At 38.2% G+C, this 26,211-nt stretch overlaps 1 protein-coding gene and 1 non-coding gene across 3 annotated transcripts in view; one reads left to right on the top strand and one right to left on the bottom strand.

Moving 5' to 3' along the window:
- m1ap (meiosis 1 associated protein) overlaps positions 1-5,155 on the bottom strand; it is a 44,905-nt gene extending 39,750 nt beyond the window's left edge. Inside the window, exons 1-4 of one of the 2 annotated variants that reach the window (XM_016662057.1) lie at positions 5,045-5,155; positions 2,713-2,976; positions 2,430-2,627; positions 456-621 (exon numbers count right to left, since the gene is read on the bottom strand). In XM_016662057.1, the coding sequence (XP_016517543.1) occupies positions 456-621; positions 2,430-2,627; positions 2,713-2,970 (622 nt within the window). In that variant the 5' untranslated portion in view covers positions 2,971-2,976; positions 5,045-5,155. Of the gene's footprint in view, positions 1-455; positions 622-2,429; positions 2,628-2,712; positions 2,977-4,774; positions 4,890-5,044 lie in introns of those variants that run through there. The other variant, XM_016662058.1, reaches the window with a different exon arrangement.
- On the top strand, positions 1,868-1,939 carry trnaa-ugc (transfer RNA alanine (anticodon UGC)). The gene has a single exon. It is a non-coding gene; the product is annotated as a tRNA-Ala (tRNA).
- Positions 5,156-26,211: the final 21,056 nt, after the last annotated feature.

The following is a 26,211-nucleotide window of genomic DNA, read 5'->3' as shown; positions in this document are numbered from 1 at the left end:
ACTGATCGAACTGTGTGAGGCAGGAAAAACATCACAACATCGTTAGTGTGATGGTTTTCATCACGTAAAAGTTTGGGGCAAAACAAACTTCCAGAGAGCTCAACGATGTCCTCATTTCATGATGCACTCGATTACAAAATTCTGTTTTCGCTTTTCCTTCCCTTGAAAATATCTCCAAGTCAATAAAGCAGAGCAGAAGGGCGATGGCTACGTGAAGCAACTGGCAAATAATTGGATGGTACAAACATCCCACCAACTGTGATAATATCAGTTATGCTGAAACTGCAAAAAACATTAGTAATGCAACATTATGAATGGGTTGAAACAGAAGTGAGTGTGAACAGGAGGGGCTTGGATACATTTACAGCTAGCAGCGCCAGACAGCAACATTTAAACAACTCGTCTTGCCTATTTTCAGATACTATCAGTTGAAAATCCTCCTCTATGCGTCGTACCTTCAGTCATTGTGGCTTCAGGTGAGTGGGAGTCCTGGCTCCAGTCATTCGTTCCAACAATCTGGACAACCAGGAGCCGCCTGAGGGGCACCAGGTCGGCTCCTTTCAGCCCGCTCTCCAACTGATGAATCAGGCTGCGCCCCGGCTGGCTGGTCACCACGGTAACCTGAGAAAACACGGAGGCGAACCGATTAAAAGCAACTTATTTAGAAACAATTCAAACCAGATGTGTTGTGAAAACATTAAAACAAACAAAAAAAGAAACTCCAAATATAATTTTGTCCTTATATTTAAAAAAAAATAATCTTAAGACATTTTACAAAACCAACTGCATCAAGATTATTAAGATTATTAAGAGTTTAAAGAAATGCAAGGTACAAGATAACCAAAACAGTTGTAGCTCATATATTTGTTTAACATTGTTTACCTTTTTGCTCTCAGCTCAAACACTCTGGGCAGAGTTAAAATGAACTCTACTAGATACTAAAGTAATAAATGTGAACTTCTGAAATTAAAGAAGAAAACAAAGAAAACTCCAAAACACCGTCATGCTTATTATTCCATTCCTAAAGTGGAAAAGCTTTTTTTGTTTTTATGTCAGAAAGTGAGAAATAGTTCGTCAGTCTTTTTAAACGAAACGAGTAAATATCTGGTTTCACCTAAATCAGGCGCGTGGATAAAAACTTGTATTGTCTTAGTAGATTAGCGACAGGCGTGCAGACACTCATTCACAGGGTTATTATGCCTCTGTGTCTGGTAATAGGAGCTATTCATATCGGCTGATGTTGGGAACAGAGCGTCCCAGTGTGTCATCCACAAACTCCTCATCCACAAACCGCTGCGTCTGGAGTCTGTAGAGCATTAAAGTTTAACAAGCACAGATGGGACTGGTTCATCTTTCAACGGACTTTTAATCCCAAATTTGACAACCTGGAGTTTTAGCAACTTGTAAGAACATCTACACAAACATCATCACAATCAAGAGCTTTGAGTTGACTGAAATAAGCAGCGCTTCTAATGCTTTATAGATGCAGTGTGTTACAGGGCTTGATGTAAGATGACAGTTTTACTCTGTAGTTAGAATAGTTTTGGCCGTTTACACCTCCGCAAATGTCTGAAAGTCAGCCACTGTGTCTTCTGTTCTGCTGACTGACCGAAACCGTCCACCAGGTCACGTCTGTATGTGAGCGGTTAACAACAGTCGCCACACTGTTGCCAAAGTAGCCACTTTCTTGCTATTTTTAGCACCTTTTCAGACAAAAAAAAAAAAAAATCAGAATGTCAAGCTTTCTAAAGATTGGCGATCAGCCGAAAAACTGCAATCAGTGCCCCGCTTGCAACTTACAGTGAAACTATGCATGGTGTGGAAATTTAATTTGTATTGAAGTGTTACATGCTCAAATAGCAACAGTGGGGATGTAGCTCAGTGGTAGAGCGCATGCTTTGCATGTATGAGGTCCTGGGTTCAATCCCCAGCATCTCCAACTCCTTTTCCTCAGAGGTCTGTAGCTATATGCCGACTTGAAGCACAAATCATGACCTGCAGATTGGATTGGAAAGTAAAAATCTGAAACTAAATGTAGTTTAATTCAAGAGACTGAAAATCTATTGACGGAGAGGTTTCCCTTTCCTCAATTTTTTCACTTCCAGTCCTTATCAAAGAAGGGTAAGAAAAAAAACAGCATGATGTTGAACTGGAGCAAAGTTTTTATCAGAAAGATCAACATCTTTAGCCTTCAGGATAGAGCTGACAGTTTCAGCTCTAAAAGTTAAGTTTTGTTGAACTTGTGACTTTTCCAAACGTATGATTCATTGACTGGTTTTCCTCCGCTGATCTGAGAAATTAAAGCTATCCAGCAATACACTCAGAGTTCAATAAATCCCCTGCAAAAACTTTGCTGGACACCTGGCCTTTTCCAGAAAGTCTCCAGTTCAGAGGAATAAAAAAAGAAGACTACAAGAGCCTTTATGTACCTCCACAGATGCGTTGCTGCAGGCCTGGTTGCCTGTGCTGGTGTGTCTGATAAACTGCTTAAACTGCTGCAGACTGTCCAGCACCGCCTGTCGCAGCAGATCGCCTCCTTTGGCTGCACTTTTGATGCAACTTTCACCTGGAATAGACCTCAGCTCCTCCACGCAGGAACGTAGCCTGGCCAAATTTCCACGGACCTGCTGTAAGCAGAAAAAACAGCCAGACTGAATGCGAATGGACAGAGAGAGAGAGGCATGAAAACATGCTTTTGTGATGTTCTCTAACCACAAATGGCAGCAGACACTCCGGCTGCCTGCTGATGGCGTAGAGGCTGAGTAGGGGTATCCTGCAGGGTCCATCCAGGCTGCAGGCCAGCGACAGGAAGTTGTCCAAGGCATCACAAAGCACGGAGCAAGTGTCTGACCAACCGGGGGGCAGTGCCTCCACAATCAGGACCCTCGCTGCTTGACGGGGCAACGAGGAGGACCAAAAGACCAAACTCCCCGCACTGGAAGAACTGGGTTGCCTCTTCCTGTTGTCCATGGGCTCCTGGAAGACAATGTGCACAACACACCAAAATAAATATGCAACTTTAAAGCAAAACCAAATCCTTTATCTAAAAAAAACAGAAAACTAATCAGACTGCTAGAATAACACGTGTGCATTTAAGGAGAGCATAACATGAATTAAATTCGTTGGACATTTGCAACTGCATAAAGAATAGCAGAGATATAATTTGTTTTTGTCCAGAGCATAGTTATATTTATTGCAATAGTTGACACGGAGTAGTTTTGTCCTTTCAATTGGAATGATTTCATGTTTGTTTCATCATGTTGCCTTAAATTTGTCCCTGAGTCTCTATGGCAACATTTGCTTGTTAGAGTTTAGACACATAAAAAAAAACAAATTCACACCAAGCTGAATAAAGTGGCCAGGTGAGGCACTGAGCCGGTGATAAACTCTGGAAGAAGAATAACTCAAGGTAGTTTACTTTTTGTTACCAGGCTGTGTCATCATCAGTTAGGAACATGTCCAACAAAACACTTCAGCGATCAAGCTGAAAATAACTGACAGATAATATTCTCCACAAAGACTGAGCTCCCACCATCTGTCTTCAACTGAATCCCTGTAACAAACCGAACCACCCATGACGACCACATCAAACACCTTTCACCCTCACACCTTCCACTTGCGTCATCTTTTTTTTTTTTTACTCTTCTGTGAAGAAAAAGTAATCAGACTCAGTCCAGCTGAGATGTATGGTCTCTGCAGGCATGCCTGTATTAGGCAGATGTTGGTTGAAGTGGATTTTTCTTTTCTTTTTCTTTTTTTTTTTTTTAACGGGTATTATTGCATTTCACAGGCTGGGAAATGGTGAGAAAATTTCACAGTAGTGCACAATAAATACATGTCTGTTTTCTTATTTTATACATTAAGTAGGCATGGTAAAATCACTCAGACTGTGGCTGGGGTTTTTGGTTCAATTACTCGATTCGTGATTGCATTAGTGGCTGCATCATCGCCTCAAAAATAGGTTTTTATTTGCTGTCGCCGGCTGCAGTTTCACATTTTTTATTTGAGGTCTGATAAACCCGGTTTTAACTAACTGACAACAAATACAAGTGTATTTAAACCTAAGTGTTCTGCTATGTGATGTTTATTATTATTATTATTTTTACCTGGAGTTGACATCAAACCAGACTTAATAAAGTTTATGCTTAACTGACACATACAAAATTTGGTTTCCATTAAAAAATTGGAAATTATATTTGTCTTGATTTCATAATTAAAAAATAAGGCAATATAAATGCCTCTTTTTTTCCAAGGCATAATATTTGCTGTTGGTGCTTTTACGGTACAATGTCATTTTATTGACATTGTACCGTTACAACGTCAATAATATGTACAGTAGATGGACAATAGTTACTTTTTGGCTGAGTAAAAGCTCTATTTAAAACACACACAACTAACAAAGGCAGAGATCATTTGTTAATTTTAATATCTAGAAAACCTTTAGGGTTAAGTAGTTTTTTGGTGTTTCCTGATAACTTTAAACAGTTTTTTGTGTTAACTGAAGGAATTAATTATTTTAGTCTACTTTCAGACAAAATTATTTTGACGTAAGTTTAATTTTTCTATTGTACCTTGTGAATGCAGCTATTTTCTACATTAAACTAAGAATTTCTATCAAAATAAAGCACCAAAAAGAAAAACAAAACAATGCCTACAATCACAATGTATAAACACTTAGAAGCTATATCTTATTAAAATCAGGTTAGATATTGGCTTAGCTATTTTCTTTATCTCGCTTTAGCATTAGCTTAAACTAACTGTTATATAAACTTACTTATCCTTTATCTTGTAAAATGAAGAACTGCTAAATGAGCTACAGCTAAGCACTTTATATGTGAACAGCACCAACAACAAATGTTAGCAACTAAATCGAAAAGTTTTAACTGCTAAATTAAACCTAAAATCTGCCTGCCTAGATAGCGTGCTAATATTTGCTAGCGCTAACGGTATGCTAACTAGCTTCATCAGCTAACATCCGCTTGTAATTTATTTAAAAATCTCTTTACCTCTCATTTGGCTCTTTTCATAGCAATATTAAACTTACCTTTATGTTATATCCCGTTCTTTCCGACTGAAATATAATGCTTGAGTCAGTAAAAAGAAATCTAGAGAATTATGTGGATAGGGATTGCTTAGGGATCAAACTTTTCAAACATTTACCATAAACAATATACAGCAGAAAACTTTGAAAGAGTTAATATCTACAATATCTTTATCTCTAAATAAAAACATAATTGCAAAGTTTAATCAAATTGATAGCAGGGATATTTTACTTACATGTAAAAATAAAAACGAAACAATTTGGTTCAAAGGATTGGCAACTTTATTTGGGTATGAACTACAGATGTGGCAATTTAAAAATTGCATGCTGAAGAACTATTTAATAAAATTGATTGATTTGTTTTATTTGATTTGAAAAGGACGAAAGTTGACCGCATTTTTTTTTTTTTTTTACATTTTCCTAAAACAAAAACTCACAATGCCTTATATTAAGTAAGACGGGGAAAGGAATTGAGATGGCAATAATCAGTTCTTCAATATTAGCTAAAACAATTCTGGTTGCTATGAGTACATTATTCGTATAGAGGACAGCAATCACTGGAACCGTATTACTGCCATCTAGTAGTAAGAAATACGGATATTTTTCCTAACTTTTCTCATTTGTCTTTAAATAGTATTTTAAATAATATGTTTTATTTTGGTATTTGAATAACTTAGCAATCTCTAACTAACTTAGAATCAGTCTGACAGAAATACATTTAAAAAAATAAAATCCAAATAACTGTAAAGGCTTAAATTAAGCACTAAAGTGAGGGGATGTGTTTATTTCCCTTTAAATGGTTCAATATGGTAAGGATTTATGGGTTGACCAACAGAGTTAAGTACGTGGAACAGCCCCAAGAAAACCTTACCATGTCCTCTTTGCTGATGTCAAACAGTTTATTCTGCTGTCTAACTCTTGCTTGGTGTCATTTATTGGGTTGGATCATTTTGGTTTGAAGAACCAGACATACCAAGTTCACCAAGTTGGTCACTCAAAACCAGGGCCCTGACTGGTGTTTGGAAGAACCAGAAGCAACCACAACAGCCTGGCACGTCCTCATCATGCCTGTCACTAGCTTGGTCGCACACTGCTATGGCTTCCAAAACCTCAATTAGTCAATTAGTTTATGCTTTTCTTTCTCTCGTACGAACAGCTCACTCTGCCTGATCCCACAAGGACTTACGGTGGTTGAGGTCTGCAAGCAGGACGTTGCGTCTGATCATTGCATCTCTCCACAATAACACTAATTCCAGTCAAGATAAGACTTGGCTTTCCAGAAAGGGAGATTTCAACCGCCTTCATCAAACTGCGTCCACCAGAAGCTGTTTGGCATTCACAGAGAGGATTTGGCAAGTCTATCCATGGGTGCAACCTACATACTCAACAGTGTTGCTCAGCCCACAACTGTGGCACCGTTTAAGAGGAGATAAAGACGCTTTCCAACTGCTTGGTTACAATAAAGGGGAAAAAAAGATACATGTTTCTTTACTATTAATGACAAGTGCAGTTGTTAGATCATTGTTTCAGATAGCTTAACGACATACTGTGAGGCTAATTCATTGGTTGAGATGTTGACTTAGCAGTTCACTTCTGTGGGGCTTCAGATTGAACTCCCAGCCTAAAAGTTGCATCTAAAAGTTTTGGAGGCTGTCACTCCATCAAAAAAAGTTTACACCAATAACAGACATGTTGATTTGAAAATAAAAATAATTTCTGTAGCTTTTTAGAGCAAGGCGTTGTGGAAAAAAAAATGCTTTTGAATCTTATTCTGCCCCACATCCATCTGTTTGGTTTCTTTCATCTTTTCAGATGAATGGAGGGAAAAGATCAATGAGAGGCCAGTCACTGCAGCAGACTAAGAGAGCAATATGGAAATCTGTTCCTGATAGTTGACCTACTTGACTGAAGTGCTTTTTACTCCTCACAGCTGCCGAATATGTGTGAGAGATGGAGACCTTGCAATCTGCTTGCAGAATCACAATCTAACCAGTGTCAGTGAGGAAAAACTCAACTTTGCTGATGAATATGAGTGGTTACCAAGGGATTTTGTAATTGAAGTGCTACATGGTCGCAGACCCTCTGAACGCAGTTTGTGCTTTGTTGGGGTTAATGAAGTTGTCATGAAGAAATGTGGAACATAAACATCTGTTTTTGGGAGATAACTCTCCGCACCTGGCAGAAACCATTTCCCGATGTTCCTTTTTACTCACTGGAGCTGATTTGAATGTAAGCCTTGTGCATTTCTGCATGAGTGTGTGTGTGTGTGTGTGTGTGTGTGTGTGGGGGGGTTGTACATGTGTGTGTGGCTTCTCGAAGGCACTGGCAGTTCTCCATAATGCACCCCCCTTTCTTGATTTCTTCCTTTTCCTCATCAGAAGTCCTCATCGTGCCTCTGCCTCTCACAGGTTTCCTCTTTCTTTCATTCACCCGCCTCTCTCAGAACCTTCCTGTCAGACCGCGATGCTCTATTTTTATCTCTAACATACATATCAGGCACACGATTCTTGGCAGGATACGTGGCCTTTACTCCTTGGATTTCCACTGAAACGAATGGGGAACATTCAGTCTCAAATTCAAGGCCTCTGTAAAAGGGATTAAGTGCTGCGATATGACTGGAGCTTAATCATTCTTACACACCGACACACTTTTGCAAACTCACACTCAAATAATGAAATGCACTTGTGGATGTGCTTTCTAATTTAGTTGTGACAAACACATACTTCTGGGTCAAGGGAGCTTTACAAGAGTGAGCTAATCCGCCGTTTCTTTCTGATTGACTCTGGGGGATTGGTGGAAACTTTGTCCAGTAGTTTGAGTGATTTTTTTGCGCACTAGTTGCTTTTTTCCACCCCATCTTCTAGAGTTCCAGCACTCCTTTCAATATTACTTCTGGTTAAGTTTTAAAAACTTAAGAGATTTAGAGGAAAATAATTTCAAGTCAAGCTTGTTTTTTCTTCTTCTGCCTTGACAGGTTTTGGTTCAGTTCCTTAGGATTTGAAAAAGGGCAAGAAATTAGAAAATCCCTGAGTTTATCCTGGTAGTTTTGACTAAAGAAAGTCAGTAGGAAGCTGATGAAAGACAGAAATGCAGTTTTGTATCTTTTTATACAGAGTTGGTTTACACCTCATTTCAGTATTGAATCTTTTCACCACCGATTTTAAAAAATTATTTCCCAATCTGACCTACTTTATAACGAAATTAGAAAACAAAATGTAAAGAAAAATAATCAAAAATGTACAGAAATAACCACCTTTTTGATCTGTTTCTTTTCATTGCATTGTCAAAAGGAAAGCAGGAGACAGGTGAGTATTCCCAGTCATTTCTGGATTCAGACCAATGATGGCTGACAGTAAGAACAAAAAAACAAACACTTTATATGTACAAAATATGCAAAAGCAGAGGGGGTAAGACTTTGTTCTGTCTGCGAGTGTTTAAATAACTCCTGTTGTAACAAATGTGTGTGTATTTTCAATATAGAGATTAATTCTTTGCGTTTCAAAACTAATCTTGGTGGGAAAATTAGTTCCTGGAATGTTTTTTGCTCGTGTTTCTGGAAGGCAAAGCCAGATATGTTTACTGTGCTTAAAGCTGCTCTTTTCCACAGAGGTGGATAAAAGTTTATATTCTACGCATGCCGTTGTTTTTATTTACCCTTAAAAATAATGACTTCTGACTACGTTGATGTTGTTTTCTTGTTTGTTTAGCCAGAGAAGTTCTTTTTTTATTTATGATAAACTTTTAACTTTGTAGCTTAAATTGATTCAAGGAAGTTTAAAATCTGTTGTGATTTTGTTTAGGCAAAAAGCATCCAGCCTGTACCGACAAAGTAAAACACAAGGAATACTACATATGCCATATTCATCAAAAGCTACACAGATCCTTCAAAGACATGACAAGACGTGGTACAAAACAAAAATATCCTTTGTTTTCTCACCTTAAGAAGTGAGTAGGACTCATTTTTCAATACATACCAACATAAGAAGCAGCGTGTCAACGGGCTGAGATAAAAAAGGGGAATCTCAAAGTATGCATTTGAAGTCTAAGAAATCAAATATATTACGCTGCCAAAACAAAGTCGGGCCAGTGGTCAAAGATTAAATGTTTGATCTTTGGTCAAAGTCGCCTGTGATCTAGATTTAACAGAGCGCTCAAGCAAAATTGATCTTCTCTCTAAAGTAGGACTCAAAAAATAAATCTTCAGTGGTCAGCAAGATTTGTGTTGATCTAATTATTCCCCTCTACTGGCTGATTGTTGCTGGAAAACACAGGCCAAAATCTGGTGGCCTTGTGTTTGACTTTGAGACATTTGAAATAGGTATTTCTTCCCTGTCGAGTTCCTGGATATTCTCCAGGGAAAGTCCTCGGTTGCTAAGACAACGGTTCAGGAAAACTGAATTCCACAACAGTTTCTCTTTGGCTACTGCTGACAAGTTCTTAACTCGGAAATAAAGAGGCTCTTGGGAATCGAAGTACACGACTTTAATGCCGAGCTACTCCAGAGTGACCAGCAGCAGACAGAAGTGGGTTGTTTATTTCCAAGTGACAACCAGACTTTCCAACAACCAGCAAGTAAAAGTAACTGCAGTCCAAACCACTCGACTGAGGAATAAGAGGACCAGGCACAACAATGTCAACAAGATGTCAGCAACTCCATGGCTGAGAAATCAAGTAGGCTAAAGGAAGCCAGGTGGAAATCAGAGCACAACGCCAGAGCATAAACAACACTAATATGGTCAATACTTTAAATGTAGCACTAATGAAAATGTGATAATAAATGCTGCTTGCAAACCAAGTTACCTTATCAGAGGCATGCATGGCACTCAGTTCTTTGAAAAATGTAATCTGTCAAGAAGGTCATGTATGAAATAGTGTTTAGGGTCTAATAATGAAATTACAAAAGGTTTATATGAAATTGTGAAATTGGTTTAAAGAATTAATCTTTGAATATAGTCATGCTATAAATATGCTAAAGGCAAGAACAAAGTTTTGATATGAAGAATTTTTTATTTTGAAATGCCGTAACTCTACAACAGAAATGAATCAATCCCAAAATAATATGTGACTTGAAGCTTCGAAACCTTTTAAGTCTGTTGAAATGTGTGAAAACAGTTTAAAACATGGTCTTTGATTGGTGGATGATGATTCATACTAGTTCCAAATAATACTGGCTGCAGACCAGATGTAAACAAACTGATATATCCCATTAAAAATAATAAAAATATGACTTTCTGTCATTTTCAAACCTTGAACGGGATGTTCATTACGACCCGCTAATGTCTTTCTGCTACTACTTTGTCTCTATTAAGTACCACACTATATGCTGCAGGCATCATCACATTTCCTACAGCTCTACATACCCTAAGAGTTTTAAGATTAATGACAGCATTAGCACAGAATGTGAAGAGATTATAGAGCTTAAATCTAGCGCTCTTAGAGATGTAGAAACATTTTAAATGCCTTTTTGGCCCATTTTTTTAATAAGATGAAATGACTACAGTTCTTCAGATGTGCCAGCACTCTGCAAATGTCTAAATGATGACCTAGTGTCACCCACAGGTCAATGGATGGTGGTTAGAAACAATTCAGAATCCACCAAGACTCAAGCTATTAACAAAACTTCAGCCCAAAATCAAATCCCTCAGGGTTTGAATTCAGATGAGAAAATTTTAGCTGTTTGCCTATAGTGACAAGAACTATGCTTGGGCAAGTCAAGGCTGGCCTTTACAACTAAGAATATTATACAAACTGTCTAGCATGGTGGTGGTAGCATCATGATGGTGGACAGTCTCCAAATTCTTCGATTTAATCGACTCAGGACGATTGAAACTTTCAAATTCGATTCAATTCAAATTCAAAAATACTTTATTGATCAAAAAGGGAAATTCAATGTTGTATCAAATATTAATTCAAAGTATTCAAAGAGTAATTGTAGATAGTGATTGCTGTTGGCAGGAAAGATCTCCTGTGGCGGTCTGTATTACAGCGAGTCTGAAGAAGCCTCTGACTAAAGACAGTCTTATGAAAAGGATGGTCAGGGTTGATTTTATGACGAATCCTTCTTTGAATCATCAGGTTCAAACAGCTGTCCTGTGAACAGAACCAACCAGATTACTTAACCAGCTTGTTGAGCCTTTTTAAATCCCTGGTTCTGGTGCTGCTGCATGATGACAGCAGAAAAGATCTCAACAACAGACTTATAGAAGACCTACACCCTCCACTTCTTCTCCCATGATGGAAATAGGGTTTCAACTAACCCTTCTTCTCCTCAAATCTACAAAAAAATCTACAAAAACTATCTCTTATCTGGTTTTGTAATGGCTAAGGCAGGCTAAGATGAAACTATTGGAATGGTCTTCCAAGAGTGTTTAGTCTAGCCCTTTTGAATTCATAGCCTATGCTTAAAGGCTGGAGCTGAACCAGGAGAGCAACCAGTCTGAGGGAACTCCACCCATTCTGCCAAGAAGAGTTGTTAATACTCAGACAAATTTGTGCCAGATGCTTGTTGATGGTTGTAAAAGCATGTGATTAAATTTGAACTGAAGAGGAGACACAATGTACCAAATAAAAAGTGTGTATGTCTGCGTGCGTGCATGTGTGTGTGTGCGTGTGTGTTTAATTGGTGTGCCATGGAGAATTTTGATCCTTTGTGGCACACCAAAAATCTCCATCAGCTTTAAACTTCTGCCTCCCTCCGTTGGTTTTTAAAATAATTAAAGTTGCATCACTGGGTAATGGTTAAATTAAATTAGTGTGACATTTATGTTCACGATGAGTGTATGCAAACTTCTTATTTCAGCTGTTGAGAAGACGGAGCTAAAATTAGCTTTCACAAATTTGATAAAGCAAATGGGTACTAGTGGCTACATTTATTGTGCTCTTCCAGCTCTTGCAAACTCAACATGTAGCCATCAACCACCATTCACCCACCACCAGATTTAATTAACTTCTGCATATCAATTTGCAATCTCATTAAGATGACGAAGTACTGAGTACATTTCCACTTTCAGATCGAAAACAAACAGAGAGCTCTCGCTGGTCTGCAGCCAAAAAACATGTAGATGACGGGAATTATTGATATTACTAGCTTTTAATTTCCCATTTATAAGGCCGGAGTCAGGCAGATTTACTTTGATTAAACTGCAGCATCATCAAGGGACGTCTCCTGTTTCATCATGGTTTGGTTACTGTTTCTCCTTCCCTCCAAAGGGAGGTTTCTCACAGCCGTAGGTGAAAGAAAAGGTTGTCTCCAGAACAAAGGAAGCTCCTGATGGTCTTGTGATTGCGGCTTCATCAATAAGTCAGTGTTCATAATGCACCAACCGAACACAAATCCCTGAGGGCAACAGACCTCAAGAGCATACATGACTCATGGCAGAACATGATTATCTCCTGGGTAAGTGGTGTCAGTTGCATGATGTGATTCAACTTGGTTCATCCTTTGCCCTTCCCATGGCCCCATTAACTAACAGAATACAACTTTATGACAGGTTCTGTGATCAAAAAGGATTTTTTTTGGGACATTTTAATGCTCCTGATGTAATTTCACGCATTTTACATCCGCCTTATTTGAACCAGTTTTGCGGTGCCTTGAAAGGGTACCGCTTGAAGTTTTTACCATTTTATCACATTATAACCATAAATTTAAATGTATTTTACTGGGATTTAATGTGACACACTAACACCAAGTACTTAACTCTGAGATGGAAGGTTTTAAATATAGAAGACTTGAAAGTGTGGTCCCAAGTATTTTGCTGCCTCTGACTCGGCACCAACTCTTTTCTGAGGTTAGAGGGTTTCCACAGAACGATACTGCCACCACCATGCCGAGATAGCATGGTCAGTGTAATGTTCAGAGTTAAATTTCCTCAATAGTTTTTGCATGAAGGCAACAAAGTACAGTTCTGGTCATCTCCTTCCAAAAATTTGTTGAATCTCCCACAAGATCTTTGGGCAAACTCGTACGGCTTTCTTTCATATGTACCATACAAATGTACTATTTCTACAATTTTTGTACAAGTGGTACTAAAATGTTACAGAAACAAACCATTAGTAATGTTATGTAATTTCACTTTATGCAATGCAATTGCTTTCTCTGCGTTGATGTAGATTGCCTTACCTCGGCATGCCAAATGCTTGGAGTGGTTCCAAATAACGTACTTTCTTAGTAAGACATATTTTACCAATTAGAAACAGTTAAAGAGTTGGACTTTCACCCACACATAGTCAAATGATCTCTAGACATGCACAAAAACCACGCATATTCTGCTTTCACAATTAAGCACTACACTGAGTTAGGCTATCATAAAATTTTAAGAAAATAAGTTTAAGTTTGCATGAAAAGTTTAAGGGCTAATTAAGTTGGATAAGAGTTTGATATCGATGCAAAATCTGAAATAAAAGCACAAGAGCAGAATTTGGTGAAAAGTGGTAAATATTTCACCAAATATTTCAGAGTATCACCAAATAAATTGATACAATTTGCTGTTGTTTTAAACACGTGCCTTGAATTCAAGACTGCCTCATGCTGGTGAAAGAAGATCAAAAGGTATGATTTGATCCCAGAGGCTTTTGCAGATGTAGAACATCTGATGATGACATCACATGTCACTGCTGATCTCGTGTTGCAGACGCAGGAAACAAAGGACACAGCTCCTCTTTGTGCCCTGCATCACCATATGTGATGCTGAGATGTCAGAAAGCGCCTCCTGGTTGTCTCCTTTGTGTGGCTCCGTACAGTAACAGGACTGCATGGCTCATCTCCTCCAACAATTCGCCCTGTTGTTGCTCTTATCTCCTTGTGCCGCTGACAGAGAAGGGACAAGCTGCAGCAGAGGGAGCAGATTCACCCAGCTGAAATGGACTGACATGCCAATGCCTTTAAGCCAGGAGGATTTGTTTGCCTTGTTTCCTTTCTAGAGGCTTTTGCTGTTAGTTGCTGACCAGCTGCAAATCAGAACATAAAATCAATTGATTGATGGAGTTAAAGGCCTGTTTTGGCCTTGACGACTACGTCGCTGACCTCACTTCTTAATCAAGCTTAGAACTGATAAGAACTGTCGATCAAAGTGCTGAAGACGTCAATGAAGCAGAACATGGTTTGCGACTGTAAACATGTTTTCTCCTTGCTGTCTTTTGTATGCATGAGGAAAATAGAGCTGGTAGAGATGTCACTGATCCCTCCTCGTGTTTCTGTCGTCTCTGCAGGGTGAGCCAGTCAGAGGTGGACAGAGTAACCACAAAATGCCCTCGATACGAGTAACAATACTTCAACATGTTTTTTCACTTAAGAAAAAGTAATGAGTAGCCATCCAAGAAATTACTCAAGTGAGAGTATAAAACAGTATTTGGTAAAAAAAAAAAAAAAAACGTCACTCAAGTGAGTGGCTGATCAAAACATCAGTCATTACATCATCAGATGGACCAAAATATACAGTTATGTGGAAATGTTTGTATTTTAAGGATCAAATTTGAAAATAATTCATAATTACTGTTGTCAGGTCCTCCTGATGCCCTCACCAGTTTGATTTTTGTCGTTCGTTGTGCTTTATTTTTTTTCCCTCACGTCTCAATGATTCTGTCTCTTCCCTGTTATTGAGTCCAAAGCCTTTCACTTTCTCAGAAGAATCTTTAGAGAAACTGTAGAAAAGCCATTTTTTTATCTGGAAAGACTCATTTGGCGCTGAGTATGACAAGCGTTTCCAGTTTCTTTACCATTTTGTGCAGCTCCTTCAGACATAGTCGAGGATATTTCTAAAATTTCTCTCGCATTACTTGAGCCAGATGTTAGTTGTACTGTTTTGTAGTTCCAATTGGAACAAGCAGATGTTCTGAGATGAACAGCGTCACTTCTGATCAGGAGCGGAGGAGGAGCCAATTGTGGAGAGGCTTCAATCATATTTGAAAACAGTTTAGAAAGTGATTTAGAAAATCAGGCATACCACACTATACCACATTACCAACACCTGTCAGTTTTCCATGGACATGGAAAGCTTTATATTAATAGATCTATGCATCTCTGCTGTACGTGAAAGCGAAGCTGTCAGGCTGGAACCAGATTCAACCTGCTCAAATCTGGTGATTTCTCTCCTGAAAAGGAAGGTGTACATTTTGAAGGGAGCTGCTCCTCCTGTCCCTGAAAGATTAGATGAAGCAAAAGGAACTCAAATTTAACATGTTATGGTCCTTCCTTTACCTCACCGCCAGTCTCCTCCAGGCACATGACGAGTCCCTGAATTTATTTCCGCAGCTGACAGTTTTTTATAGGCACGTTGGTTTTGAAGAAGGAGCTTCAAGGTGTTTCTCTTCCTTCTCCCACCGAATGAATGGATTCCTTTCATGACTCAAATGTTGGCACTCAAATGTTGCAGCCTCACATTTTGGTTAATAGACCATGAATAATTTGCACAATTTTGAGAGCAAAAATACCTTATCATGAAATTCTCTGCATGAGTGTGTGTGTTTATGTGGTTTGTATGTAAGTGGGTCTGAGAGAATGAAATTGGTTCGCTTTGGATCTGATTTGTCCACGTGTTTTGGATTCACATCCTGCTGAAAGACACGTTTTCAAACTTTTTTGCACTTTTTCTGTTGGTGACGGAAGGATAAAAAAAATACTTTTTGTTTCCTCACATCACTCACAAACAGCTGGTTTGCATGTAGATGGTACATAATGGCTGCTGTGAGGACCTTACTTGCAGTTCTTTAATAATAGATTTAGGCAATTAAATGTTCCCCTTTCTTTCCCATTTTGAAGGGAAATGAGACTCTGTGCCGTTCTGTAATTATAACCTAAGAAAACAGGAGGTTATGGGTTAATGATAAAAAAAATCTTACATTCTGAATAATAAAGATAGAAAAGTCATAACCTAAGCAACAACAACTGGTATCCAAAATTCAGTTTCACTTCTTAATCTAAAAATTGGTGCAATTTTTATTTAAGTACAAATTAACATAGGAGTTTTATTCTCAAATTGTCTTGAGAATATATATTATATATATTAAAAAAATCCCCTTCTCACCCTCCGTGTGTGGTCTCTTTCATCCTCTGAGCTCGGGTCCTCTACCAGAGGCCTGGGAGCTTGAAGGTTCTGCGCAGTATATAATTAGCCCCTATCAAGGGCAAACGTTCTACACGGCTACTTATTTGCTGATTGAAGACTATTTTCCATAAGACAATAAGTTCATTGTGAATATTTTTTTTTTGCTCATACCCTCTAGCTTTATATCATTTCTTTGTTAGCTAAATGCTACCTAAGTGGTTATGTAACACAATAACACTTTTTTTTATGTATCTTTTAATTCCTTTTTATCTTAGAGTCTTTTTATTTACTTTGCTTTTGTACAAAAACATTTTAGTCGCTTTGCTCAGCGTTAGTCTTGAGTTACTCTGATTTAAAGTGGCTGACACTGAAAGGCACAGGGCTCAGCAAATCTTCAGGACAATTTGTGCAACTTTCTTCTTTGCTGCCTCGAGCCTTTCAACCACTCCGAATGTCTTTGTTTCCACTCCATCATCTGCTCCTTTCCTTTAAGCTCAAATGGTTCGCTGAATCAAGGTGCTCTGAAAATTTCTCTGGCATGTTGGGCTCTTCATCCTAATCCTGTGACCTGTTGTCATGGAAATACGGCTCTCCAAATGGCTGCCCTCACATTCAAGCCTCCTCACAAGACACATGAATGATGGAGTTCAGGCTTTTTTTTTTTTTTTTCCTTTGAGGAAGCTCAGCAGGTGGATTTAAGCAATCGTGGACTATTTCTTTAAGAGTGGAAAACAAATGAAAAGCAAAAGAAAAAGGAAAGAAGACTGTAATACAGAACATCGTTTGGGTTGTTGATTTCCCAAGGCAGCATTCAATTTTAAAGATTTGCCTAACTGCTTTGGACTCAAAATTGCTGCAAAACCAAGTTAGTTGCTGAAGAAGAGATAAAGCTACCTCCCTCTTTTTATATCTTACTGATGTGAATAAGTGGCTGCACAGAATTCAGGTGAACATGGGGTTTGCATGTTTTCCCTGGGTTTTCTCCAGTAACTCCAGCTTCCTGCCACAGTTCAAAGACATCAATATAAGTGAATTAAATTTACTTTTCTTCAGTTATGCATCCTTATATAAAAGTCATTCAGGTTTTCAATATTTTTTTGCATTTTCTGCAGTGTTTTTAACTTCATATTTGTGGGATTTGTCATTGTTCTGTTTGGAGTAGCAGTCCAAGACTAAGCCAGCAACCGGAGGAGTTAATACAATCAATTACATGTGCTGGTTGTCATTGCATGTGCTTGTTTTCAGGTCGGCACTGCAGAACCCATTTTCCCAAACCAGGCGCCACAGAGACACTTCCTTCCTCCAGACTGTCTCTGATGAACACAGTGAACACCTCAGTCAGAGTAGTCAGACATAAAATAAACATTTTTGCACTGCCAAGCCAAACATAATTGTATGTCTTTATAGATTATTTAAAATGAACTACAAATACATCTACCTATTGTTCCTTCATCCTTTTTTAACTCTCCTAAAGTGATTTATTTATAAAGCAAAAAACAGAAGTCAGATTTGTCTTGGCCAGTAAAACTAATTCAGATTCTATTTAGGTTTTACTTCATGAATGAAGAACTGTAGATTTGCTAATAAAAATCATAACAAGTAAGAAATATAAAACTTGCTGCACTTAGCAAAGATGGAAACTTCAGTGGAGCTGAAATCACAAAGCACAAAACAATACACACATATCTGCACACTGAAAGTGGATCGAATGGTAATTTTTGACTCAAATATATTTATTGTTTTCAACAAGTCATTGTCAACAGAGCAGCAGGACAACCTAATCCCTTTCTTAGGTTTTTCATTAACAAATCAGGCTATGTTCTTCATTAGTCGTATGCAGCACTAAAAAAAAAAAAAAAAGAAAAAGAAACGCGGTATGAAATTATGTGAGAGAAAAATTTCGAACACATTATTCCTAACTTCAAAGCTTCAGCTTGAATTTGAACCAGACAGGACAGTTTCTTTATCTATTTCTACTTCCTGGTTCTTCAGCCAATCACAGTTGAGTGACCCGGGTTGCCATATATTCCTAGTTTTCGCTCCTTTTACTACCAACAAGCTCGTCTCTCTACACCCTCTGCTCCAACAGGACTGACCTCCTCATTCAGTATTATCAAGGCTTCAAAGCAGGGAGTTTCCAGTACAGAAGGGCTGCCCTATGTTGCCTGGAGACATAATTGATTAACAGAAAACTCATTTGGGGGGCAGGTGCTCATTCCTCCCTCGACCTTATGCACAGTTTGCCCATTCACCCGTAACACACGTCAGATTACAGATTATAGAATAGGTGTAACCATAAAGCGTGGCTTAATGAAGCAACCTACAAAACCAAAACCAGTGGTGAATGTCTTCTTCGGTTCTTTTATTTTAACGTTTGCTCTTCAAAGATGTTATCCTTGTGGTATTATTGTTCTTGCATTAATGGAAGTAGCAAAACAACAAAACAAACAAACATAATTTTGTTGCATTTTGTTTAATCAGGATAAACCTCATGGCTAAACCTTAGACCATCTAAATCATAACTTAATAATGAGAGCTACTTCCAGTTCGGAATGATCCAGAAATCCTGCTGGAAATTATTTTGCATAACAAGAAGATATTATTGGGATGATTTGAATATACAGCCTGCAACAACATGATTACAAGAGGAGCATTTCTGAATAATTCATTCCTCTTTATTGGGTCCCATATATTACCGACATTACTAGGGGAACCCAGAATCCATTTTCTATCATCCAGTTGCAACAGAGATAATTTCATCACCATTGAAATGAATGTTTATATGAGGTTTAAATTATGGCTACTCCAGGCTGCCATTCCATGTTAAATTACACTATTTATCATCTCATTGCTTCATTCGCTCCCAAACGTTTGAATGGTGGAGTCAAAGCTCCATTACCATCCTCTTGATTAGCAGTGGATGAAGTACGCATTAATGGACTTCATTATTTCCAGTTTTTGCTGTTGTTCAAACGTTTCAGGTCTCAGTTGTCATAGAAACAGGAAAAAAAAATGAAAGGATAAAATCACTTGATTGGACATTTAGTTTTTCCAGTCATTAATGGAGAACTAATTTGGTTCTTTATCTTAATCATAAATCATGGATGTCTCTCTGTGTGTGTGAGTGGGAGGATGTGTAATTTTTCAATCAGCAGAGTGAGACCAACTTGGACATCATTTACAGTGAAAGACCAGGGAGACCAGAGCAGCACTGTAAGAGAACTAGTGATTGTAATCATACAGTTAAGTTTGTGAAAGAGACTTTCAGTAGCCGTGTGACAGCATTCACAAATTTACCAAGGTTCTGTTTATAATAAAGCAAAAACCCTTTTCTAACAGGCCATTCACAAGTTTATGTCTGCTTTTTTTTTTTATCTTACTATGGTTTACAGTCTTTGTGATGCATTTAAAAAATCTCCATCACATAGATAAGCCACTCTGAGCATGATTCCTGCAGGACTCAGTCCATTGTTGCTCCTAAGGTTGTAAGGAATTGTGGTAATGTGACCTCGGTTTTCCTTTTTTTTGGAGTTCTATTTATGTTTTCTTTTATATTTGTTTTGATTGCTTATATTTTGAAGTTATGTATTTTCTTAGGTTTAGTTGAGTTAAACTTTTGAGTTATTGTTTTGCATGTTTTTCTGATTGGTTGTTTTTGAGGTCACGTGCCCGGATACTCAGAGAGGCCCACTGCACCGGCGCAGGTGTTATACATCTGCTTAATTAGCGTGGAGATTGTCATGACAATTAAAAAGGACACAAGCAGAGAGGACGCACGGAAAAGGAACGGAGGAGAAGACGGAGCGGCGGCGATTGCGTGGCAGGAGCGGGGAGGCGGTGTATCCAGACAGGCGGATTGTACGGAAAGACTGGTCGCCGTCGAGGAGCGGCGGCTGGGTCGCTGACGGGGTTCGCCAGGAACGGGAGGACTGGATGTGGTGGAGGACCGCGCCCTTCCTTTGCTCAGATAAGGACAAACTATAGACTGGCTTATGGATTGATTGTCATGGACTGTCCGCACCTCCTTCGCTTCTGACATTGTTTTAAAATAAATGATTGTCATTTTTACGGATTTTGTTTCATAACTGTTCACAACTCCTGCAGTTATTTAGTTGGTACACCACTCGGGTGCCACAGAATACCTTGGGAGTTTAGTTTGGAGAACCTGAAGCTCACTGTGAGGAAATATTTTTAATTCTTTGATCACTTCTGCGCCTTCTGTAAAGATGCTGCACAGAGGACAACCACGCAAAAATAGGTCCAAATGTCTGTTATCAGCTGGGCATGATGGGAAGGTTTGTTTCTGCATGTATTGAGGGCAATCTGATGACTGTATCAGGTGATAAAATAAACAAATAGTTGGTGCAAAACAGCTGCAAAAACTGGAGGTGTTAGCAAATTAATGTAAATTTTATTAATTTACATTAATTTTGTAAATTAATAAAAAGAGAAATTAAAAATAGAAATACATTAAAATATTTTTTACTCAATATTCAGCACTAATAGTAATTTAAAACAACAGATTCATAAAGTGGACTGAGTCATATGAGCTCGGCTGAACTCTGTCCTCCCTGAGTGCAGCTGTGTGCTGCATCACATGATGCTGTTCTTGTTCAACCCTTCAGATCTGCAAAGTGAAAACAGTGCTAATTATATATTAACAAATAATTCTTCTATTTTTTTCTGCCAGCTGCACTACAAGAGAAAGCACTGCAGTCACATGACATAAACATGAATGAATATTGGCTAATTGATTAAAAAAGATGGATCTTGACGCCTTTTCTTTGGGTTGTTTTTGTGCAGCTCTTGCACTATGTCTGGCACTTTTCCGTTCATCAATACCTCCCAAGATAGGCTGTGTCCGGCCAGTCATTTCCTCTAACTGGATTGCAGAAAGTCTGAATATTTATTAAAGTGCAGTGCTGCAAAGTCAGCTGTAAGTCCAACTGATCATTTTTAGAAAGGCAGGAAAAAAAGGAAGTTACTTGAGTGACCATTTGTTGGATATTTCTATGTAAAAGTCTTCTAATTTGGCTCACTGGACCTTATCTATGAGATCTGCTGTGTTGGCTGAGCATTAGGAATGTACAAGGATCTGTGGAATTGGCACAAAGCGCGCCAGCAGACCAAAAAAGACAGTCAATCTGTTTTCCAATTAATTTTTTACTTACTCATCTCCTGACTGCAGCATGTGTACACTCTTGAGATGATGGTAAAGCAAATAATATAATAACGTAGGTTTAAAAAAAGACAGAAAACAGAAATTAATTTTACAGACTCAAGCCTTGAAGTCTCCAATTAAAGCTCCTCTAATGGATCTATAAACCATGTAAAATGCTTTGCTTAAGCTGTTTGTTTTGATTGTTCTGCATTTCATGATTCATTTCTCCACCTATTTTAGCATTTTCAGTGTTTTTACTATGTTAACAGATTAAAAATACAGCCTCTGCTGAGTTAAAGAGTATGAAACAATCAGGTGATGCCTGAAAGTGTGTAAAATAGGACATAGATGGCCAATTTTATCTTGAGAGGAACCTAAATACCTGCAAAGTTGATGTTTTTGGTGCCAAATGATCATATTTTGCTCCTAAGTTGAGCAAGGAAGTAATATTTGAAATGTTTTAAAAAAAAAATAAAAACTGCTGTAACCAAACCACACTCATTTTTATTCATTTTTATGATCACAGACGGCTGGTTTTACATCTAAAAAGGGTCAGCAATTGTATAAATGTGTTTTTTAAAAACAAAATGTTTCCTGAAGATGTTCTGCAATGATGTTAGACTTACAAAAGTTTCACTTCTAGTGTTTTTAGAGGTGCCTGTAAAGCTGAAATTAAAACGAGACTTAAAACTGACTAAATGCTGTACTTCCTACTTCTGACATGATTTGTTTTATATTTTTAACCTGACCTTTGCTAGTCTTCATGCTAAATGTTATAAATATGAGCAGATGACAGGCAAGCAAGGAAGAGAAAGTTCGAATAACTTTCCTTTTGCTAACTTTCAAACAGGAAGACAGGATTCTTCTGAGCAGATGCACTTCCTGTTTCTGCTCAAAACCTGTCAACGGTCCACAATAGATGGTACACAGGGTTAAAAATGGTACGCAGAGTTCATTTTTATTTTTTTTTTTGCATCTTCAGTAGATGGCTGGCATATAATATACATGTCAGAGTTGCAAATTCCTAAAACAGAAGTTCAAATCTGTGCATTCAGTGTGGTTCCAGAAAGGCCGGTTCCTCTGGTCTAAGTTTGGCCCTTCATTTATCTCATCTACTCTCCACATGCTGCCAATTTCCAACAGAATAATTAGCCATCAGTCTCGCCTCAGAGGCTCCATTCACTGACCTGCTGCACACTCACCGTTACAACCACACACACACACACAAACACACACATACCAGGTTACATAACTGAGATCAAACCTAAAAATTATATTTTCTAATCTACTCATGTCTGTGTTTGTCTGCAGAAAGCTATTATAAGCTACAAAGCGTCCTTGCAGGCAGCAGCTTTGGGCGAAGAAAGCACAACAGCACTTTCTGTTCTTCTCCCTTGTGACAAAAGGATGGCAGAAACACGAGGTAATGGCTCAGAAGAGAGACTCATCACAATGAAATGAAATTACAGCAAGCAGAAAACACACACACACACACACACACACACACACACACACACACACACACACACACACACACACAGAAATACAGCAAGAACAAGATTAATGCAAACGCATATCGGAGTGAAACGGGATAATGAAGAAGCAGGGGATTGTGAGGATGAATGTTAAACTCCGAAGGTGACACATAACATAAAGAGAGGCACTTTTATTAATTTTCCATTTCCATAATAATTCAGTTTTTCTCAATTAATAAACAAAGATTTTTTTTTCTGTATACAACAGGGAACAAAAACAACCTCCCAATCTTTTATGTAGGACTCTGTGGAAGGTTATCAGACCAAGGTAATGTCTTCTGACAAGATATTTTCAGATTCTGACAGCAAATAAAGACAAACCGGGCAGTCCTAAATGCAACTGGAAAAGGGCATTTATCCCTGGAGAGGGAAAGGGCAGCAGTGAAAAACTGTAAACAGTCTGCAGTGAAAACAAAAAGAAAACATCTCCCTTCCCTCTCTGTGACTTCAGTGACTGATTAAGACCTTTGCAGTCTTGCAGATAAAGTCTAAAACATCTACAGCCCCTTTTTTTTTTTTTTTTTAACAAAACAGCTGGTGCCACATTTATTGGGAACCTAAACAAACATTAAACTGGAATAGAATAATGACATTTCAATATAATTATATGAGCTGCATGAATTAGCGGATTAGTAAACCACTGCTGCTTTTCTTTCAGATCTTAAAATGTTGTCCCACATGGGTTTATGTGGTTTAGAAAGCTACTAGCTATCCACCTACAATATGTCACTTAACAGGTGGATAGCTTTTCTGTCGTCTCTCTTTGGTCCATTTAGGTATAGAAAATGGAATGGTTTTAAAGTTGATATTTTACTGTGACTTTACAATAAAAAGTAAATTGGACTCAAGAAAACAGAACAAAAGAAAAATCCTAAAAAAAAAAATACAAATAATTTTAACAAAACCCAAAACACGACCAACAGAATGTCTTTTTGAGTCACTTTTGTTGGTCACTCTTTCCAAAACCAGGACAAAAGAGGAGAGTTTGAATTGTTACATTATAAAATAAATAATCATCAACAACAAGTGTTTTTGTTGTTTTAAACATATTCATGTGCTTTTTTTTTTTTTACTGGTTTTTGTCTACTGAGGTCAGGTCAGTGACTTTTAGGATTCTTTTGTGGACGTCGCTATAAAAACACTTAGATTGTGTAGAAAGTCCATACTGACTAGATCAACAACATGTTCACATCCAGTGATATGAATTTACAAGATGTGCAGAAAAACAACAACAGGAGGGATTGTTGACCCAATACTTGATATTGGGTCAGCTGCTTGAGAAACATAGATTTTTTTGCAGTAATGGCGATCGCCATTTCTATTTCTATTGGAAATATTTGCAATATTTGTGCTTATTTATGACAGTAAATGTGACTTTTTATTACTTGCTGTAATGGACTATAATCTGACATAAATTCAGGCTAAATCAGCTGTTTAGTACAAGTAAGAAAGTTTTTAACAATTTTTGAGAAATATCTGCAATAAACTCCCAATTATTAGTGCAAAAGCTGCCGGGATTTGTTGATTTTGCGTGAATTTCCACATTAATTCTTATAAGAGTAGAGGGACTGATTGATGTAATTTGGTATTAAGCAGATAAAAACTGCATTGATTTGATTAATAACGGAATATGTAAGCACACTTAGTGTTCAGTTGAAGAGGGCCACATAAAAAGCCATGGCGGGCCGGATTTGGCCCACGGGCCTTGAGTTTGACACATGTTACCTACAGAAACCAGTTCCTTCTTCACAGGCTTCCTGTATAAGATTTTAGCATTCACTGTAGACTATCCTGCTGTCACTTATTCTTCATGCCGGTAAAATTAACTTCATTTCTCATCAGAGAAGAAAAACCAGAAGATTAAACTTGTCAGGCTGCCTGCTGACAGGGTTAAATGAGTGAAAATGAAAACCAGGCTGATCACAAATGGGGGTGAGTGAGAGAGCAGCTGATGACAGGAAGAATCTGAAAGAGTAAAAGAGTATTTTTTAACAAAATACACTCTGCGCCCCCCCCAGTGCCTTTGTCCAATTGGCTGAGGTCCTGACCGGCACCGCCAGCAATTGATGACATTACTGTGTGAAACACGGCGGGGAAGGTGGGGCCTCTGCTGCCTCTGGTCACCCTGGCAACAGGTTTGCAGTCAATACATCAACTCTGCCAAGAAGTGTGCTGCCAGTTTTCTTTTATCCTTTGCTTTTTTTTTTTTTTTTTGGCTTTCTTCATTTTCTGATTTACATTTTGCCTTTAATCTTAAAATAGTTCAGGATTAACCATGAGTGACTTCTTTTCTCCATCCTCCTCTTTTAGCTCCTTTTTATTTCTCCCCCTTTCAGCACTTCTCTTTCTTCCTCCTCCCCTCCTCTTCAGTCCATTCAGTATTCAGTGGAGTCTATCATAAGTGGATTGGTGGTGCGCCCACTTAAAAGGAGTGGAGGAATCACACCACTAATCCCATTGTGACAGAACAAGAGCGGAGGCCTACCAATATGCTGGAGTGTGTGTGTACGTTCAGAGTAGAACGAGTGTGGCGTTATTTTCAGGATGGGGAAAATACATTTGAAAAAAGGAAGAGAGGGGGATATCCTATGGATGGGAAAGACGGGGAGATAGTGCGCTCTTTGTGCGTCTGCCTTAGTAAATCAGGCATATAATGCCAGCTTTTAGGAGAAAGCCTCTCCAGACTCCTGTGATAAGTGGAAAGCTTCTCTGATCTGAACATAAAAGACTCAGCGAAGGAAGAAAGGGAAAAAAGTGGAGAGGAGAGAAAGTAGAAACGGAAGAAAGAGCATTAAAGCAGGAAGCAAAGAACTGAGAATCCTACAGAAAGGGTCACACTTCTACATCTCTGCTTACAGGTTGGTTTACTTGCAGCATGTAAAGCAGGAAAGGTGGACAAATTGATGAAGACAGCAGTAAATGGTGTGTTTTTTTCTCTGGTGCAATAACACAATGTAATTCTGATAACTTGAGATGGATTTTTCAAACAGTCGGAGCGTGGAGGCAGAGCACAAATGGGTAAGAAGAGGACAGAAAATAAAAGTCATTTTCAGAAGAAGGTAGGCGTGATTACCACCACTCCTGTGGCCAAAACAATATTTTTTTATGAGGAGTTGTCCTCTTTCAGCTTCCCCTGATAGGACTTGATGGGCTAAAAAAGGAAGACGTTTATATAAAGTACAAAAGTCAGTATTAATTAAAAATAGTACTGAGAGAAACAGAAGGGAAGAAATAATAATGATGAGATTGAGAGTATGTCATACCTATTTAGATGACATTTTATGTCTAATAGGAAGGAAAAATAATGATAAATGTGAAGGATATGGAAAGAAAGAAAATGTAGAACATGTACTGATGAATTGTAAAACATGTGAGCCTGAAAGGGAGAAATTAAGAAGAATGGTTGGAAGGACAGGACAGGAATGGAGTCTT

Source organism: Poecilia formosa, unplaced genomic scaffold (assembly GCF_000485575.1).
Source record: "Poecilia formosa unplaced genomic scaffold, Poecilia_formosa-5.1.2 Scaffold357, whole genome shotgun sequence".
Taxonomy (NCBI): Eukaryota; Metazoa; Chordata; class Actinopteri; order Cyprinodontiformes; family Poeciliidae; genus Poecilia; species Poecilia formosa.
This window is presented reverse-complemented; position numbering and strand designations above follow the sequence as displayed.